This window comes from Amia ocellicauda, chromosome 10 (assembly GCF_036373705.1).
Source record: "Amia ocellicauda isolate fAmiCal2 chromosome 10, fAmiCal2.hap1, whole genome shotgun sequence".
NCBI lineage: Eukaryota > Metazoa > Chordata > Actinopteri > Amiiformes > Amiidae > Amia > Amia ocellicauda.
Genome location: NC_089859.1, coordinates 26552739 through 26574377, shown reverse-complemented (window position 1 = coordinate 26574377; position 21639 = coordinate 26552739). Strand labels below are relative to the sequence as shown.

General features: G+C 37.7%; 1 protein-coding gene across 2 annotated transcripts; it reads right to left on the bottom strand.

Annotated features, from left to right (window-relative positions):
- Positions 1-13894: 13894 nt before the first annotated feature.
- Positions 13895-18029, bottom strand: spata46 (spermatogenesis associated 46). 2 transcript variants are annotated; one of them, XR_010820080.1, is made up of 3 exons: positions 17944-18029; positions 16066-16173; positions 13895-14429 (listed from the first exon to the last, which is right to left on the bottom strand). XR_010820080.1 is itself a non-coding variant. In XM_066714607.1 (2 exons), the coding sequence occupies exons 1-2, from the start codon at positions 17969-17971 to the stop codon at positions 15596-15598; spliced, it is 606 nt and encodes a 201-aa protein (XP_066570704.1). In that variant the 5' UTR covers positions 17972-18023; the 3' UTR covers positions 15426-15595. The 2 variants fall into 2 exon arrangements, 1 of the variants encoding a protein (XP_066570704.1); XM_066714607.1 differs by lacking the exon at positions 13895-14429 and having other exon boundaries at positions 15426-16173; positions 17944-18023.
- Positions 18030-21639: the final 3610 nt, after the last annotated feature.

The window sequence follows — 21639 nt, the reverse complement described above, 5'->3', positions numbered from 1 at the left end:
CTATGTAACAGGGCAAAAAACACAAGATCTCCAGACTTTCCAATTAAACATGACAGGAACATCAAGCACTGTAGCTGACACTTCAACTGACTTGAAATGCTCTGATGTAAAAGAAGTACATGAAATAATAAAGCTCCATAAACGACTATGCATTGTCTTTAAAGTAAGTCTCAATTGCGCTTCAGCTTTTTTGTTGCCCCACTTTATTTCTGAAGAGAGATGTCTATTGATTACTCCAGAATAAGTTATGCACATAAATAATCAGCGCTGCTGAAAGGTGGATTAACATTGATCCTTTCCCAGCAAAATGTCTTCCTCAAGTTGCACTGCATCATCCCTCTTGACAGATCTTTGAGGAGCTCAGCAAATGCAGCTTCTTAAAACCAGTTGCTTAAAAGCAGTGAAAGAAGATAACACTGTACCCGAAATACAAACATTTATTGTGAACCACACATTATAGAACATTTAGTGTTATGAATAAAAAGCCAATCAAAAAAATATAGCGCACTTATACTAAAAAACATATTATTTATTTAATTACAAATGTAGGGATTAGCACGCCTGCATTGGAAATAAATGGTCAAGAGCCCTTTTGAACTCAGTAACAGACTTAAACAAGGAGGTTGTAAATGAGAATCCCCCTTCAAAGAGCTCACAGTATTGTTTAATCACAAATACAAAACCAGCCAGAACTCTTTCAGTTACCCAGTAATTTCTCCAGAGCTAAACTGTGATTCACAGTGCACAGAGTATAATGTGCCTTCAATTAAATCACTAGCTATCTTAGATGCATTTCAGAGGTTACAATGCCTAACCTTTTCTTATAAAACACAATTAAAGAAGACAAAATTATTACTAGACAATTGATATGGTAAAATAAATTAAGTAGCTGAGTATGATGGTGGAACACTGCAGGTTTCATAATAATTTATCAGAGATTAGTCAACAAGAAATTTCCAGAGAGACATCTTTCAATTTTTAGGGGGTGGAAATCATTTACAGCTCTGTATGGCCATTTACTGCAGACACCAGCCATTTGGGGTAATGCAGTAAATCTGAACAATGCATACATGACGTTTGCCAGCTGTAAAATGCTGTGAAAGAGAGACTCTGCTGTCTGACTGTTCAGGAACGAAATATATAGTGCAATCACAGCTTTGGACACATTGTCAAGTGTGATTTGTGAACTGTGTGTTGGAGAAATGCTGTGCTATTTGATTGTTGCCTAGTACTTACATCATCATGTCATGCTATGCCAAGGTTATATTTTCATAAATATAAATTAAACGCTATGTACAATTAGTGGAATAAACTCTCTATAAAATGTAGCTGCAATCTGTAGCTAGATGTTGTGGTTATCCATCTACTGATGATATTGTAAGTTACTGCCACTGGAGAATGGAAGAATGACTATGCATGCATTTATTTTGTTACAGAATGTAAAGAAGGGAAAGTTAACACAGTAACACAGACACTTTAGTTTCAGCAGGGTGGACTAGTGGTCAGGGCTATGGATTCCCAAGTGGAAAAAAATTAATCAAGTTAATGAATCATGGGTCATGGGTTCAATCCCAGGTGTGCCACAGTGTAAAACCCAGATGTATAAATGGGTAATGTTATGTAAAAAAGAATGTGATATATTGAAACAATTGCAAGTTGTCCTGGATAGTATGAACTGAGAGATATTACAGCAGTGTAACTGATGGAACTTTATGGTGGTGGCCCATATATCAACCACCACAATAACACCATGTCACAAAGCTGGGAGTGTAATAGTGATCCAAGTAGAATACCACTGGCAATATTTGATGGCCTTCTCAGAGTCCTGACCTCAGTCCCACATAAGCCCTCTTGGATGAATTCAAAAGATGAATGTGGGAGAAAATGTACAGACCCATTTCTCTCGCTGCTCTAGAAATGGCACAGTATTCCTCTGGCCAAGTATCGAAATGACATGTGCTGTAATTTAGGACAGGTATTTAGTGTATAAAATACAATGGCTGTCTTTTGATACGTGTCCAAAGTATTCAGATAACAGTGCATAATTAATTGGATTTGTTTTGTTCTCATTGCTTGTTGCCTCTCAGTTCCACCTGCACAAACTGTATCTTAATTAATCCATATCATTAAATTTAGGTTCATATTCTTTTAATAGCAGTGAGGGTAGTTTCATACTGAAGCTGTTAAATAATTATAGCTGTAAGTATTTTCTGAAGACTTTACTCTACGTTTAACGACCTCATTTCTGTTCTTTTCTCAGATAACACACTTAAGATAAAAATAAAAATAATTACAAAATATATTTCTTTGAAATGTCCCTGACAAGACCTGTGTTTCAGAGTCTCAGGCTGTGATCTTGAAACACAGAGCAGATTGGATTTGAAAAGTTTCTGAGGAAACACATACAAATTATTGTGTTATTTGTATTGCTGATGTTTTTATTTTGTTTTAATTTAGCTGTGCTGAGAAGAAACATTTAGAAAGCCATATTTCAAAGCATCCATTTTGAATTGTGGGGTATAGGTCACTCACTTCCTCCACCCCAATGTTTTATAGACCTTTTCCATTTAATCAATACGAAATGTCAAAGTCTTTTTACTCAGCGGGAATATGTGAAATACTGCCCTTTGGAGTTACTTTTTTCCTCAGGAAATGTTAGCTGATCTACATTAAGCTGCACTACACTCTTCTTAATTGCAGATTTGGATTAAATTCAGATAACATCTTCAAGGTGATGCAATGAGGGCTTGAATGCTTCATTTTTCTTCTTCTTCAAATATTTCTATGCAAATTTGTGAAATGGTGGTTAAAGTATCTTAGAATATAGGTTTCCATAATGCAATATAAAATTAACTAGATAATAAACCACTGAATAAATGATTTCATACAGTTACCAGTATTGCTATAGATGATAGGATAGTAGGGCTAGAATGGGAATGGAATAGGGAATGGCTCCTATGGGGAAGACATAAACTAGCGTTTAGGGTTAGCGATGGGTGAGAGTTAGTCTGGTTTAGATGTAGGTACAAATGTTAAGTAATGACCTAATTGTGCGAGATCATTTAATCTTCTCTTTGTGATTCTCAGCCATCAAATATACTGATGACAGCTCATTGGACAAAGGACAAGGACAAAGCATCATTAAGGCAGGTTTAAGAAGTTGTATAAATTGTAGATTATACCCTGCAAACTACAATAACCAATGTCAATTATACAGCTCCTGATTTTTTTTTTTCTTAGACATGTCTGACATGAAATGGCATTCGGCCAAAAACCTGGGCATGAAAACAAAATTAACTCCTGTATTGCATTCAATGGAATACTCATCAATTATAAATTATAAATAAATATAAAGTGTTTTTACATACACAGATCAGCTATAACATTATGACCACCTGCCTAATATTGTGTTGTTCCCCCTTTTGACTCCAAAACAGCCCTGAACCGTCGAGGCATGGACTCCACTAGACCTCTGAAGGTGTGCTGTGGTATCTGGCACCAAGACGTTAGCAGCAGATCCTTTAAGTCCTGTAAGTTGCAAGGTGGGGCCTCCATGGATCGGACTTCTTTGTCCAGCACATCCCACAGATGCTCGATTGGATTGAGATCTGGGGAATTTGGAGGCCAAGTCAACACCTTGAATTCGTGATTCATCAAACCAGGCCACCTTCTTCCATTGCTCAGTGGTCCAGTTCTGATGCTCACGTGCCCATTGTAGGCGCTTTTGGCAGCGGACAGGGGTCAGCATGGGCACCCTGACTGGTCTGCAGCTACGCAGCCCCATACACAACAAACTGCGACGCACTGTGTGTTCAGACACCTTTCTACCAGAACCAGCATTCACTTTTTCAGCAATTTGAGCTACAGTAGCTCATCTGTTGGATCGGACCACACGGGCCAGCCTTCGCTCCCCACGTGCATCAGTGAGCCTTGGCCGCCCATGACCCTGTCGCCGGTTCACCGCTTTTCCTTCCTTGGACCACTTTTGATAGGTACTGACCAACACCCCACAAGAGCTGCAGTTTTGAAGATGCTCTGACCCAGTCGTCTAGCCATCACAATTTGGCCCTTGTCAAAGTCGCTCAGATCCTTACACTTGCCCATTCTTCCTGCTTCTAACACATCAACTTTAAGGACAAAATGTTCACTTGCTGCCTAATATATCCCACCCACTGACAGGTGCCATGATAACGAGATTATCAGTGTTATTCACTTCACCTGTCAGTGGTCATAATGTAATGGCTGATCAGTGTATATAGGTAATTGACATTTGAGCCAAGCTATGCATGGGATGCATCTACAATCAGTTGATAACATGTACTCCAGTTCAATGTATTGGATAGTACATAGATAAAAAGGTCCATAGATAAATCTTGATAAGAAGAGCATTACTTCCATTCCCAACTCATCCCTGTAATCAACACACTGGTACAATAACGTAACACCACAGCAGGGCTTAAAAGACAGGAGAGACAGCTGGGATTCATTGTCTTTAAAATGACAAGAAGGGATAACATGACAATTTGACCTCCGTAGAAAGTTAAATCTATCTGAACCATATCTTTTATTTGTTCAACGATTAAGGCTAGAAGATTAGCATAAAAAGCAAATGTATAAAATAGGTCACTGACGTAAAGAAACAGAGCTGGCTTAGTAAGACCATGGCTTAGGAGTAGTAAACATACTGCATAAACCAGCATTCTTGACATTGCCAAAGATTTTGAACTCTTACAATCTGTCACTATTTACTTAAATAACTGTAGCCAAACCTTGACAAATACTAGTTTGCAAAATAATTCATAATAGAATCCATTATTTCTCACATTAAACTGGTACTGTTTAAAAAATGCACATTAGAAAATGATAAATCATAAATTTGTCAGTGCAAGTGCAGCTGATATTGCAATTTTGTGCAGATGTTTACGTGTCTTGTTGGGTTTCAGGTTGTTATTGAGTGTCTTTCAGTTTGGCACTATAATGGAGAATCACAGTTCAAAATAACAATTCTGAATATTATTTAGGTCCTAGGCTAATTAATTCTTATTCCTGTATGTTTTTTTTAAACAAATTAACTTTGCCAAGGTAGGTTAGAATTAGGGATACAGATGAGGGTAGAAATGTGTTTACAGTTGATTGCAAGGTTGTAAACATCTTTAAAAAAATATGCATATTCTGAAAAGGCATGAGTATAAATAAACATTTAGATAAAGATTTATAATTAAAGATAGACACGTTAGTGCATCTAAATGATTCTTTGAATTTGGTCCACGTCTCTATTTTTAACACTGGCCATGCAGTAATGAGACAACAACGGTGACAGATAGCCACAAGGGACAACATTGTTGGTTTGTTTTTCATTTAGTTTTTTTTTAGTTTTTTTTATTTGCTTGCAGCTACCATAGCTAATTTAACCTGACTTCTTAAACAACCTGTGACAGGGAAAAATGAACACCTGTAAAATGATTACAACGGTCTCAAAAATGAACATATAAGAGCCTTGGAGAATGTTATTTACCCTTTGTGTGAGCCACACCATCAGATGACAGTCGGGAATTGCAGTGTGCCACTAAACAGCTTTTCAAAAGCCCCTCGGTAGGCTGTGACATACCTTGTTGCTGGGGTTTGCATTAGTTGCCTTCTACTTTCAGGAAGTTATATTTTGCGATGCCAGACAGTTCCTTATGTCTGCAGTGTAATTGATCCATTATATCCGGATCCGGCTTAATAGCTATTATTATAAACTATTATGCATTCCAGTGTTGGTATTTTCAGCCATGCCCCACCACCATCACCCCCCCCACACACAGTTTTGCAATAATATACAGATAAATGAGATAATCAATGAAGCTAAATGCTTTGGGAAATCCCTTTAGGACTTTGCTGCCATTACCTCTCAGACTGAAGCATTTATCTAATAGCAGTTCCCCTGTGAGGGTAGCCTCTTGCTGGGGTTCCACTCAATCTGATACAGACACATCTCAGCCAGCCTTAATGTCTTTAGTATTAATTTAAACCGAGAGCAAATGACATCCTAATTGTTCAGAAGTATAAAGGCCATGAAAAGGAAAACTTATATCTTCTTAAAGTGGTTTGTATATTGAATATATAAAACAAACAACGCATGCATGTTTATTTCCAGATTCCTTGTAATTATTAAAATTAAGTTGGTTAACGACATTCTTTCTGAAACAATCACATATATTTCTATGTTTTTTAATCATTGTATTCTTTGACCTGTTCTCCTTCTGTGGATGGAGTTCATATACGTTAAGCAACAGTGGAAACCTGACATGATTTTACAGTGCTCAACAGGTATATAATAAGAAAGCTAATGAGCAGGATCCGATCATGCTCTGATGGGAGGTACCGGCATATTGATCTCAGAATGCAGCTTTGATCTTATTGAATCAGCATCCACAATACAGCCAGATCATTTGTTCCTTACACCTCCATTCTCCATGTCATACAAGTGTCTCTTGTCCTGGATCATCTTCCATGTGAAAGAAAATATGGCTTCAAGTTTGATTTGAATTCCTTTATTCAAATTCAATTTTTTTTAGGCCACATGTTGACAGTCCTAATACAAAGGTGTGAATAAGTCAAATCAGGGTCAAAATACATAGTTCTGTGTGATTTTATTTTGTTGGGGAAAAGTGGGTTTTGGAAGTGGGTTTTAAATGTCAATCTTTTATTTTTGTTATTATTATTATTATTATTATTATTATTATTATTATTATTATTATTATTAGTAGTAGTAGTAGTAGTAGTAGTATCCCATCATTATTTAAATTGATATTCTAAATGCATTAGAAGTCATGTTCATAACAAGGCCTTAAGATACAAGTAATTCAATTGATTTTGACCTCAAGAGATCACAGCCCCTGGCACAATATGAAGTTCAATGAGCATTTGAGGCCTGACATCAGATTTGGCATTCAGAAACACACTTAGGCTACTACAATACTGATGCAACCTAATGCATGTATACTCTAACTTCATACCAGAGCTGTTAGCAAGATTTTAGGTTTCCTATTAAGTAAAGACATTTAAAGCAATTTTAACAACACTTCTGGACAAAACACTGGATCACTTTTTGAAACATATATTGTTCAGTTGTTATAACAATTGAGAAACCCCTCACGACAATTGTCACAAGCTGTCAGTTTGTCAATACCTTTCACATTGCTGGGTGCTAAATATCATATAGTCATGCCCTTAATTGAAGCCACAGGCTACTGTGTGGGTGGTTGAAATACCAGGCCAAACCTCAGTGTCATATTGGGATGGGTTTCTTATTAAAAACTGTCAGTCTCATTAGCGGGTAAAACATTCACAGGACAGAATAATCTAAGCAGCTCCACACACGCAAAGAAAAAAATCGCAATAAAAAAATTAAAAAAAAAAAACGAATTCTGAAATCCAATATGCATTTTACCTGGAGGAATATTAATCTACCTTCTATTACTTATACAATAAAAAGGAATAATTAACTGCAATTGCAATAGACATCTGCACTAGAGTGCTTTTAATAATAGAAGTAAAATAACCAATTTGAAACCATCTCCGGTGGTTACAGAGAAACACAAAATAATAGATAATGTATTAAAAATCCTCTGATCATTAAACCAAACTGACTCAATATACAACACCTTCCAAACTGCAGTCCTGTCTGCAGAATGTGCATTCAGTAAATATTTCATTTTTACACCTACACCACAGAATGCAATTGCCAATTTAAAAGCACGACCATAATAGCTAATGGACATATTGAATACAGAATGAGTTAGTACCATAACAGACATGTTCAGTCCTATGGAAGAGGAATGTAAACATGACAAAGCAAGACATAAAATAATAATAAAAGGTTATTTATATGGAAATGTTACAATACCTAAATAGATTCAGGTTATATGTAATCAAAATGTTTGGTGGGAGATTTTTATGTTTATAGTGCAGCTTTTATTTATCCTAATTTGGACACATTTCTGCCATCCTGTATCTTTAAGTGTTGACAGCACATGCAGTAGTGCAGTATCTGGCCCAAGAGGAATGTCTGGTCATTAATCTTTCTGGCAACTTTCAGAAATGAACCCGGACCGAGAAATCTGAGAGGGGCAGTCTCAAACACCCACCTAACTGTCCTGCTGCATTTCTGCTAACTCATGTCCACAGCCTTCAGACAGGTTTTGATAAGGGAAAACTACATATGGATCCATTTTCTATTCAAACACTAATTCTGCTGTAGTAGAAGGCAGTAGTAGTCATGACAATAGCACTAATAGTAATGACAATGGTAGACTTAATGTGTCCATTTCTGCATTGTTGCACATATACGCAACCCACCCCCTCCTCTTATTAAGATCACGTCAGAATTGTTTTTCCATTGTTTCCACTTGGAAGCATTTTGTGTACCATTAAGCATGTGAAAATTAACCCTCAATTATCATCAGCTGTGCTCCGCATACAGCTTTTAACATAATGAGGTTTTCATTCAAAAGGATTTAACCCTGATTATGTTCATTTGCATTATGTAAGTCTGTCTAAAGGAAAATAAAGAATAGCAGTATGTACACTACACGGATTCGTCAAAGGACAAGAGGAAGAGCAATTTGCCTTTAAAATGTAGCCTACTTTCTTTCCTCTTTTAAGCGGGATGAGCTTAAAAAACAAAATGTGCATGTGCAGTAGATACTTTTTTCCGAACACAGATAATCTCTGTGCATTCACCCAAACTTAGGGATCAGTGCACTGCCTTACACTAAACCCAGTCAGATACACAGCACTTCTCCACTTATGGACCTCAGAGCAGGGCACCAATACTCTGGCCACTGAATGCCAAAGTCCAGTGGGTTTTAAAGCCATCTTTACATAATTCACATCAACATGTAAGAAACGTGTCCAAAATGGTGCAATATATGAATAGCACATCTAGGTAATTAATGAACAAAACCAGAGAAGAGTGTAGCTGTCGAGGACCAGGGGCTGTTACAGTAACAACATCTGTAGTTTATCTCCCTCCTCTGGTAGTCCCAAAGAGGTACAAGGAAACAACGCTCACAATTTTCAGTTAATAGACGGTTTGTGTTTTTGTCTTTCCTTACATTAAATTATGAGGCAAAAGCATATTTCTCTATATTAAGAATATATATATATATTGGAAGATGTGCACACCTAGGCCATGAATTCATCAGTTATGGTATACCATACATGTGCTGGGGCTCAGGAGTATCAAATTGTGAGAAGTTAAAAGCCATTCAATGATTTATACCTGAGACCATGCAGAGTGCAAGTTTGATAAATGAGGTGCATGGAGATCTATAAATGTATATATTTTCCAAATACAAATGGAATTCTCATTTTGCAATTACTATGATAACTGCTGCTGAAAGTCCGTTTTCCAGGAAGATAACATAGGCATTGATTTTCATTGCTCCCACATGTCATCTGTAATGTAATGAGATTCTGCTGAGGAAAACCCTAACCCACCCAAGGTTAGACCCAGACAAATAACTCAGTCTGCTTTCAGATCCTACTTTTGGCTGTGTACTTTTTAGTTTAAGAGAATACAAATTAAGATCACCTTGACTGATCTGTCCTAACGATCAACTGGTGCCAACATTTTACTACTAAAATAATAAAGATTCATACAGGAATAAACCCATTCAGTAATCTACAGGAACAAGACTCTCCACCCTCCCTGTGTTTAGTATGACAAACATGCTTTACTATTTTCTCCTTTCGTACATTGTGTTTGTTTTTGAACACTCACCTAAAGACTTTCTAAAGAATTTAAACTGTGTGTGTGTGTGTGTGTTTGCATGATCTTGTATGGAAATTGTATTGTTTTGCAGACTTTAGTTTACCCTGTCCTCCAAAGTAACTACATCATCTTCATTCAGTATGGTACAGCGAGATCACTGCAATTAAGCCATCTGGTGTAAGTCTGAAGGCAGACAAGGCCTCCCCCCCACACGCCCCCACCTGTCAGTGGTGGTTATGATTTTGCTCTCCGCTCCCAGGGGTGCCCGGGCATGTAACCGTCAGACTAAGCTTCACCTCAGGTGACAATGGCAATCGATATTCCAACAGAAACACTTCATTAGCAGAGAGACCCCCAAGCCTGGCAGGCTGTCCTGATTGTTTTTAAAGTTTCATGATCAAGTTTGGTGCATTAAGGTTACACAAACATCAAGGAAACATAGAAAATAAAGAAATGGCATCATTCAGTGAAGGCCATAGGGCAAATGGTGCCAGGGTGATTTAGTATTTGTACTTTAAGAGTTTACGATCATAGTGCCAGTAAGCTATAAGGTTTCCAAAATAAAGCTTTAATACAATATGAAAAGTGTGTGTACATTTAAATGAAAAAAAAAAACAATAAGCTAAATAATACAATAAAAGAATATACAATACAGTGTGTGAACCTTTTCTGAACCCATGTACCGTCATTAATAAGTGATGACACAAATCTACCCCTGTACAAAGAGATTTGACATGCAATTTATGATTATGTTTAACAGCTTGTCAAGCTCAACATTTATATAGATATATATTAAGGCCTACATATATTTGGACTTGAAGTTAACTGCCAAAGTGCCATCGATAATATGCAATGTAAAATCAGACCCATTGCTAAATGATGGAGGCTTACCTTTCCAGTATTCATTTCTGGAACCTTCTCCAATGGTGCTAATAAATCCGTGCATTGTAACGATGCTCTTTTTTTTTTTTAATCCAGCCTATAAGTATCGTTTACGTTTTGCGTTTAAGTATCTTTTTCCAAATATGTTGGGTGATGTGAAATATCTTATACATCAAAAAAATACTTTAAAAGGTTAACAGTCTCTGCGGCATTTAATGTTGTGTGTTGCTGGATAGAAACGCAAGTATCAACCTGATGATCACGTTTTGGATACATTTGTACAGGTATTTTGTCCCCCCCCAAAAAAAAAAAAGTTAGCAGTTAATTCGAAATATTTATAAATTTTCCTTGAACTGGAAAAATACATAAGATGTGTTCAATTTGTTGGGGGGGAAGACAAGGATCAGAAAAAAGTCTTGTTTTTTGTAGTCGTCGTGACCGCTGTAGCAACCGGAAACAGAATATCCATTTCCAATGCCAATTTAAGGACATTTATTTCCGTTTATGGAAATGTTTATTTTAATTGTTACAGCACTATATAAAATAGTTAATTTCATTATATTTATTCTTTAGATACATTAAGCGGAAACTTCAGAATTAAAATTGACTGGACCTATCTGTTGGATTAAACTAATCTGCATAAACCAAATCAACAGATTAAAAATGTCAGCGACCCTCTGTAGACAATCTTATTTGCAGGACACAATTATACTTTAATATAGGCGAGACAATATCTTATACCGCTGAACATCATACCACCATTCAATCAGAGGTGCATTTTTGCTACACTTCTATTTTGCTTTATTCTTAAAAATAAATAAATAAATAAATAAATCATCTAAAACTTGGCCTTGCCATGCAAAACGTTTGTAGTATGACATCAATGGTGGCCCTGATAAAAGCATTTTAATAAAGTCTGCACACACAAAGGGCTTAGAAATATCAAGGGACAGGTGTTTATCTGGCAGGGCAGTGACCCTGAAGAACGATGAAGCAAAAATGTAATTAGACTTGAGAGAAGAAGTGAAGAATTGACAAATAGGACCAATTATATATCCCCCCACCACCACACACACACACACACACACACACACACACACACACACACACACACACACACCAGCGAGGCCAGCTTGCAGTATCTTCTGCCCACAGGAGAGAGAACCAGAAATGGGTGAATCATCTGTTCATCCTATGACTACGAGATAAAGAGACACACATTGTAATTCTGTCCTATATAGAGTACTAGCGCCCAAAGTGCAGGGAGTAAGTGTGCTACAGTTCGAGCAGCAAGATAACATTCCCAGAAAGAGCACATAACATCATTTTTGTCCAAAAGGGAATCCAGCATATCTCATTGCTGCCAGTGAATACAGTATATGCAAATATTTCAATCATCTTTAAAGAGACCCCCAAAAAATCTGAATGAATTAATGAATGCAACAATCATTAACTAGACATGTAGCGATCAATGAATCTTAATTAAATTCAGTCTTTGAATTTGTTTTTGGTCTTAGCATGACAATGACCCTCCTCTTCAGCCGGATTACAAAGACTGAAAATGCTTATCTGATGGCTCACACTCTTTCAGAAGGCAAAACCTTCAATATCAGAGAGCAGTTTCAATGCTGGAAACTAATAAGTGCCATTTCCATACGAATGTGGAAGACATAAAAGGATGAAATCGAGAAACTGGGAACTCTGGGTAACTGGGTAAAATCAAGGCAGGCGTATACAATTAAGCGTGGAATAACAGACTATTAGGGTGACATTACAGTGACAACAAGAAAAATGATATGGAAATACAAAAATCTTGTTTATCTGTATTAGAAATGATAGTGAATAGAATAATAAAAGATCAGATCATTTTTGGTGATCAGAAAATCATGAAAATTTTAATTCTCATTCTATTTCTCATTCTGCTAGGTCATAAAGAAGTGTTTTGACTTTCTGAGGAAACATGGGTTATTGCTCCTACCATACCATCCCACATCATTTTGTTCAGAAATTAAGGGGAAGTACAGTGCCAACGGGGAATTTAGATAATATTAAAGATTTAAACATCCTCACAAAGCCAGTGCAGAAGACCCCATGTTCTGGAAACCCTATGCTGGCCTTCGGTGGGGTGTCGCAAAAAATAATCAGCTTTAACAGCAAGGAGTCGGGCAACTTAAATAAATATTAAATCTGTTTTATTTTATTTTTTGTTTTTTTGTTTGTTAGTAATCTCACTGCTTATTCTTCAATGGCCAAGCTTATTCCAGAACACCTGGCGATGTGCAGTATTGATCTTCTTCAAAAGGTCAATAAAAATAGCCTGGTATCGAAGCCCCCCTAGCCAGGGTCTCATTATGTCTCCCGGGCAACTGTAATTGTTGAGATTCTGGGCAGCGGGTGAGGGCTTAGCTCTGAAGTCACAGCATCAGCAGTCATCTGTGAACCAAGTAATTGGTTAACTGGTTCTGCAGCATGGCACAGCAGCATAGTGAGTAATTAATTAGACAGGGAGATTGTTGTTTAAATTGCTTGCTTCATCTGCTCTGCAGGCCAATATAAGTTGATTTCTTCACTTAAAACCACTTTAGAAGTCTAAGTGATCTACAACAATATTCCTGGAAGTATAGCTCACCTAGTTATTTCCTGAAAATACGTGTAGTGTGTATATGTATTTGAAAGGGGAAGAAAAGAAAGAAAACCCCTGATTACCTGTCTTTTCCAATTACAGAAATGGTAGCTAGTCAGTGTCATATCTCTTTAACAGAGGAATGATGATAAAAAAGGGACATTCCTATAGATATTGTTCACATCTCGAAGTGCCTAATGTTTAAGGACTGGTCTGAAACATTAGCTCAAGGCCATGGTAGCCAAGTCCTGTTTTGGAGAGCCACTGTGGTTTTCAGATTTTATTCCAGGTCAGTAATTCAATAACTTAATTGTTTAATTGTTACAGTTTTCATTAATTACTGCTGATTCAAAGCCACAGTGCTTGACTGCAGTCCTCAAGCATTGCCAACCAGCAGGTTTTATAGGGCATTTTAAATCATGAACTGCTTAACCTGGGAAGAGTGTTAAATTGGTGTAATTTAGCAAATAATTAATCTAGTTAGGTAATTAAGAGATCAGGTGGAATGAAAAGTAGAAGGTCCTGCTGCCCTTGAGAATGAATTTATTGTGTATCTAATTTAGAGATACTTACAGACGTAAACTTGATATAGTTCATGAAATAGAGCAGACCATTTATTAAGACTTTATTAAAAGAAATTAATGTAATTTAAGCAGGCCCTCTTATACATATCACAGACTTGCTCAGACATGGAAATGAGTTTTGTCCTTTTGTTTTGCAGAACTCTTAAGGTAACCCCTGTGAAAATACACAAAACACAGTCTTTTCCCATTGTTTAGGGTTTCTAAAATGAAAACCTGCCTGTTAATAATTCATGAATTCTATATTCAGCATTTCTAAATATATTCTGTGATGCCTGGAGTATGAATGGCACTTTCCAGAAAACATCTAGAACTGAAGTAGGTGTCTCCGTTGATGATTTCTTTAGAGGAAGTTCCCAAATGAACTGCGAGTCCAGCTGATCAAATCTCTGAGTTAACTCCACCGGTTTTGAGCCACAGTTGTGAATTCCTGGGAGTTTTGGGCCTTGCAGGGGCATTGTAGACTTCATTAGTGAGCAGACAAGAGAGGCAGTTTTCAACTCAGAGGAGGGTCAGAGTGGGGAAGGTGGGCAGTTGAGGGGTTTGTGTCCATTCTGAGGGCCCTTAGTTTGGATCCCAATTCCTACAAGAAAGAAAATAACTAATATCAATTAGTGAACTAATTAAGCATATTTCATAAGGGAGCATTTAATGATTGTGTTGAGATTCTCCTAAGGCTGCGATTCCAACAAGATACAGTTAGCTTGTAATGCAGATCTAAATAATGATTTTGTAAAAAGGATGTTAATTTCCTAACTTCCCAAACCCATGTATTATTTTATTAGAAAAGTATATTTTCCAAATACAAAACCCAATAATATAATCTGATTATACAAATATACAAAAGACATACCTCTTACTTCAAACTTTGGTACATTCCATGGCTTCTTCAGTGAAACTGTCTTGGACACTTGAAGATGTGAAGAAGTCTCCATACTTTGGTATCAAAATGCTATATGTGACATATAGCCAGTCTACAATCAGTTGACTGAGCCTGAACATTAGTTATCAACAAAGATTTTTAATTCTGTTGCCATGGTAATTGCTATTCTTTAGTGCCAAAATTCCAAATATATCAACATCATGAGAGCATGCAATGATGTCATGATCAGCTGTCTAAGCAAATCTATCAAATATTTAAGTGGCTTAGTAGCGTATACATTTTTTTAAGTATATTAAAAATATTATAGATTCACACTTACATTTACAGATTTTTTCATTACTTGTTGAGCTTGAAATAGATTCTTATTGATGTGAAATCCTCCTCATTTTATTCTTGGATGCTTATAGAAAACATGTGACATGAATCTAAAGAGTATGGAATTTAAACATAAATCCCTAATTCATAGTGATCGTGTATTTGGATGCAAACCAAGGGATATTTTGTCATTTTTAATGAGTCATTGCTGTTAAATTTAAATAACCCTATCATAAACTGGACACCCTAATATAATCCATAGCTTATGTAACTATTATTGAAGTTTATGATGGAAGAAACTCAAAACAATCAAAGGAAAAAAGGCTTTCAGAAATATTATGGCCTATGTATATTTTAAGATAGCTCTGAGTATTGAGTAAGTACAGACTTAAATTGACAAAACTGATGTCAGAAACAAACCAAAAAGCACAACACAAAGTATTATGCATCTTATGTCTACTTTCTTTAATTGGCCCTTTAAAATAATTTTGTATCTGACCGAATGTGTCCTTTTCCCTGTGAAGAAGTCACCAGTGAGATGTGGCCGGACGTTAGATGTTCTGAAGCCACTTGTGGATCATATCAGTTTTCATCTCCGCTGGCCGCTCTTTTAGGGCATCAGAGCGTGAGCTGGGTGGTGGGTCAGAGGCAGAACTGGCCGGGCCCGGACTGCTTTTCTGGACTTTCCTTTCACGCATGATCTTGAGTTTATGGTAGAACACCCTACAGCTGAAGCCTTCTCTCCAGCCATTCTCCACGTGCTTCTGCAGGGCCCAGAAGCTGGCATGGTAATGCAGGCACCCGGAGCACTTGTACCTCTCCACTCCACGGACATACTCAGCTGTAGTGACGGTGTGGATAAACATGGGATCTACCTTTACCCCGCCGGCCAACACTATGGTGGCGACAGGTCTGCATGGATTCACCGGAAGAGGCCTGTGAGAGACACCTGCCCTCTTTGGTGGCTCTCCGGGGCTCTCAGGTGCCTTACAGAGCTGATGTTGGAGAGCAACTTGCTGACCTGGGTTAAGCGCCAAGAGTGGTTCTGGTGCATCTGGAGTCTGCCTAGAAGTGGAGCTCTCTTTGGCCTTGTTTTGGACTTTCAAGCACTGTATGAGGGTTTTTGATCCTGTATAGACATGAAGAAAGATTTTAGAGTCATCTTCCTTGTGAGCTAATAAGATCATCAGATGTTATTGAATTAGTAATTAGTGCCACAAATACAGTATTGGACACACGTGAAAGAGGATATCAAGCCGTTCTATAACACAATATCATTCTGTTATTAAGGTGGAATGATACAGCTGCATGTTTCATGTCTGTTTCGTTGAGTCTCTTTTAGTTTTGTTTTTTAATTTTGAGAGGTGATAAGAGGTTTATTCTCAGTGCCGGGCAAATTACTTTCAAAGAACCTCCAGCTGCTTTTTTGGAAGCAGGCAAACTCAGGAATCCATGCTACTGTCAGAAATGTGAATAAAGGAAATTATTTTTTGTGACAAATTCATGTATCATGAACATAAAGACTCACTCTGGCATTTTTGTTGTATTGTTTGTTCTCTGAATTTACTGCATCAATTTTTAACACCAAATACCAAATCATTTCACTTCATGCTTCAGAAAAACACTGAAGGCTGCCTTAAAAAGGTTTTACCATGAGTCCCAGAAGTTGGCAAATAGGTACTATTATGTGTCTGTATCTCATTTCGTTGACCTTCCAGCTAAATTTTCTGCTTTCCATTAATGAGCAAAGTGTAAATGGAGAGACCAAGAACCAAGTATCTCAGGCACCAAGCAGGAGTATTTCTGACCTCTCCATCTCATTGTTTGCCCACAGGAAAGGTGGAAGGAATGTGTGTTTATTTAATTACATTTATTTTGTAAAACATGGAGTCCCAAGTTTAAATTTGAGAGGATCCTGGCTTTTGGGTGAGGTCAGGGTATATCAAGTTTAGGCAAGGGAATCAATACCTTTCTGGGTAAATGGTAATTCATAATGTAATGGCGACAAATGCAGCGCTGTTACACACCGAACTGAGAGAATAAGGCTAAAGCAAGTGAATAGCGGCTTCTGTGTGCGTGGAGCCCGTGGGCTTAGGCATGCCGTGTGCGGCACCTGGGAGCTGCGAGATGTAAGGTTGAAGCAAGTGAATGCCAGCTTCTGGGGGGCCGAGAAAGCATAGGATAAAACAGTGTTTTTATGCCACTATCGGGGACCTGCGGTAGTTGTTCCATAGACTACAATGGGGGGCTATATTGTGAAGGCTCAATGCATGTGCCTTTGTCTCCGGGAGACAAATCTAAGACACATCTTATATATATATCAACAAGTAATGAGTTATAATGATGTAAACTATTCGGTCAGTTAAAATAAAAGTGTGTAGCTGGTAAACTTGCTATTGTTTGTTCTTGTACTAATTATGATTGAAGTCTGGAATTTAACAGCATGCATTTTACACGTGAAAAGGACCAGGTAACTTTATTAATTATCCGAATTGTGCATTAAAACGATATAAATTTCACCGAAGCAGGTTTCCATTCAAATCAATGCATTTTAAAACAAGACCAGCGGTTTACTTTCCAATCCGAAATGCAGTTATATTGAGCTGAGCAGTACAATCACAAATGCCGGCGTTGCAGGTAACAACTGGGACTATGCAGAAATGAAAGCCCTGTTTACAATGTGGATGAAGATAAACCAATGGAAGATATATATTTATATCAATATAGAGCCATATATTGTGATTATAAATACAGCGCATACACCAGTAAGCAGACCTAAAGTCATGCAGATTTGTTTATTCCCGGCGTGCATTTCGTTTAGGCCGCCTTTTCGCCCCTGCATGTGTGAACGCATTTAGGCCTCCCAAAACCGCAAGTGTGAACGGGGTCACAGGCTTACCTGGAAACTTCTTATCCGCAATTTCCATGTCGTTTCGGGAGTTGGTTTGGAGGAATTCCCCCAGGCTATACAAATGTTTCATTTGAAAGATACAGATTCTTCGCGATGTTCTTTAAATTCCTTGTTTTGTTACCTAGGTGACCAAAATTCCAAATACTGTCAGGTATATAAGTATATAATAAGTATTTGATCCCCTATCAATCAGCAAGATTTCTGGCTGCCAGGTGTCTTTTATACAGGTAACGAGCTGAGATTAGGAGCACTCTCTTAAAGGGACTGCTCCTAATCTCAGCTCGTTACCTGTATAAAAGACACCTGTCCACAGAAGCAATCAATCAATCAGATTCCAAACTCTCCACCATGGCCAAGACCAAAGAGCTGTCAAAGGATGTCAGGGACAAGATTGTAGACCTACACAAGGCTGGAATGGGCTACAAGACCATCGCCAAGCAGCTTGGTGAGAAGGTGACAACAGTTGTTGCAATTATTCGCAAATGGAAAAAACACTAAATAACTGTCAGTCTCCCTCGGTCTGGGGCTCCATGCAAGATCTCACCTCGTGGAGTTTCAATGATCATGAGAACGGTGAGGAATCAGCCCAGAACTACACGGGAGGATCTTGTTAATGATCTCAAGGCAGCTGGGACCATAGTCACCAGGAAAACAATTGGTAACACACTACGCCATGAAGGAATGAAATCCTGCAGCGCCCGCAAGGCCCCCCTGCTCAAGAAAGCACATGTATAGGCCCGACTGAAGTTTGCCAACATCTGAATGATTCAGAGGAGAACTGGGTGAAAGTGTTGTAGTCAGATGAGACCAAAATCGAGCTCTTTGGCATCAACTCAACTCGCCGTGTTTGGAGGAGGAGGAATGACCCCAAGAACACCATCCCCACCGTCAAACATGGAGGTGGAAACATTATGCTTTGGGGGTGTTTTTCTGCTAAGGGGACAGGACAACTGCACCGCATCAAAGGGACGATGGACGGGGCCATGTACCGTCAAATCTTGGGTGAGAACCTCCTTCCCTCAACCAGGGCATTGAAAATGGGTCGTGGATGGGTATTCCAGCATGACAATGACCCAAAACACACAGCCAAGGCAACAAAGGAGTGGCTCAAGAAGAAGCACATTAAGGTCCTGGAGTGGCCTAGCCAGTCTCCAGACCTTAATCCCATAGAAAATCTGTGGAGGGAGCTGAAGGTTCGAGTTGCCTAACGTCAGCCTCGAAACCTTAATGACTTGGAGAGGATCTGCAAAGAGGAGTGGGACAAAATCCCTCCTGAGATGTGTGCAAACCTGGTGGCCAACTACAAGAAACGTCTGACCTCTGTGATTGCCAACAAGGGTTTTGCCACCAAGTACTAAGTCGAAGGGAGTGCTTTAAGAGAGTGCTCCTAATCTCAGCTCATTACCTGTATAAAAGACACCTGGGAGCCAGAAATCTTGCTGATTGATAGGGGATCAAATACTTATTTCCCTCATTAACATGCAAATCAATGTATAACTTTTTTGAAATGTGTTTTTCTGGATTTTTTTGTTGTTATTCTGTCTCTCACTGTTAAAATACACCTACCATTAAAATTAGAGACTGATCATTTCTTTGTCAGTGGGCAAACGTACAAAATCAGCAGGGGATCAAATACTTTTTCCCCCACTGTATAGATTTCTTCAGGATATCTGCAGCTCAAATAATGTAAATGTAGGTTTGCAATATAATTTCACTTCTTTAATAATTATAATTTCCAGTACTTTGTATCATACTAAATACACATTAAACAATACATCAAATACACCTAGTGTGACATTTATCAAATATTAATATAATCCCATCACATATATAAGCCACCAATCAGGCACCTTTAATTATTCAGAGATTTTAGGTAAAAGGAAAAAGGACAAGCAAACAATAACATCCTGTGAGCAAACAGTACAGGATGATTAAATAATGTTTAATCAATTTCTGTGTACAAATGAGCATACTATTAGTAAGTATAAGTGAAGAAAAATAGCTTTTTCTTGACATGATCTAAATTAGTTTAAGGAAAATTGAGATTTGGCATTTACTTTAAAATGTGTCAACACAGTTTTCAGATCTTTTCAGCTTCTAACCAGATGCTTTTCTGATGGGGAAATGTTTCTTTTAAAAGGAAAACTACTATAATACAGTGGCTAATCCACCACATAACACTTTAAAGTAAGACAGATGACAACAACCATCCTACGCATGGTTAAAATATCAAAGCAATAGTGAAGCATATCATGAATGAGTAATCAAAAATGACTCGGGGCCAGTTTGAAATGGGAACTAGACATAAATATTCCAAGGCAGAGATGCCGGCATCTTGGTTTACCATGCAACTGAACCTTGAATACCACTGCATGGAAAGGGGAAAAAACACCTGTGAAAGAGCTTGAATTTACTGTGTGCATATGTCTTACCAGTAAGAATGTCATGCAATCAAAATGTAGCTTTGGTTTATTTTAAGAAGGGATTTTTGTATATTAAGGTGCTGCTAATTAGTTACTATACCTAGGGCTGCTTCTTTTCTCCATTTATTTTTCACATGGATGTGCAGTAATTAACACAATTATTTTCACTTGCTTGTTTTCTGTCACCTGTCAGTTATAAAAGTCCAAGAGCCTTGCATAATTTTATTTGAATGAAGAGGAAGTCTTTCTGATATGCTCTGCACATATTACTGCAAAAGATAATTAAAATGTCCCTCAGATTTTCTAAATACGTTTCATTTGCAGGAGTCTTTACACGGCATGAGGCTGTTGTAGTGTTTATCGCTGTCAGAGAGTGAAGATGTAATATAATTATATACATTACCGTTCAAAAGTTTGGGGTCACTTAGAAATGTCCTTGTTTTTGAAAGAAAAGCAATTTTTTTGTCCATTAAAATAACATCAAATTGATCAGAAATACAGTGTAGACATTGTTAATGTTGTAAATGACTATTGTAGCTGGAAACAGCTGATTTATAATGGAATATCTACACAGGCGTACAGAGGCCCCTTATCAGCAACCATCAGTCCTGTGTTCCAATGGCACGTTGTGTTTGCTAATCCAAGTTTATCATTTTAAAAGGCTAATTGATCATTAGGAAACCCTTTTGCAATTGTTAGCACAGCTGAAAACTGTTGTGCTGATTAAAGAAGCAATAAAACTGGCCTTCTTTAGACCAGTCCAGTATCTGGAGCATCAGCAAATGTGGGTTCAATTACAAAATGGCCAGAAACAAATAACTTTCTTCTGAAAGTTGAGCTGGTATTCTGTCTATAATGGAGTGGCCAGCACAGTCACCGGATCTCAACCCTATTGAGCTGTTGTGGGAGCAGCTTGACCATATGGTACGTAAGAAGTGCCCATCAAGCCAATCCAACTTGTGGGAGGTGCTTCAGGAAGCCAAAGAATGCCAAAGGTCTGCAAGGCTGTAATTGCTGCAAATGGAGGATTCTCTGATGAAAGCAAAGTATTAAGGACACAATTATTATTTCAATTAAAAATAATTCTTTCTAACCTTGTCAATGACTATATTTCCTATTCATTTTGCTATATTTCCTATTCAAACTCATTTCATGTATGTTTTCCTGGAAAACAAGGACATTTCTAAGTGACCCCAAACTTTTGAACGGTAGTGTATATATTAAACAAAAAGGAGAAATGCTGTTGTTTTATATGCAAAGA

Coding starts and splice junctions, on each gene's coding strand:
- spata46 (XM_066714607.1), bottom strand. CDS start 17,971: ATGGAAATTGCGGATAAGAAGTTTCCAG. Junction 16,174..17,943: donor TGCGGATAAGAAGTTTCCAG/GTAAGCCTGTGA, acceptor ATGTCTATACAG/GATCAAAAACCCTCATACAG.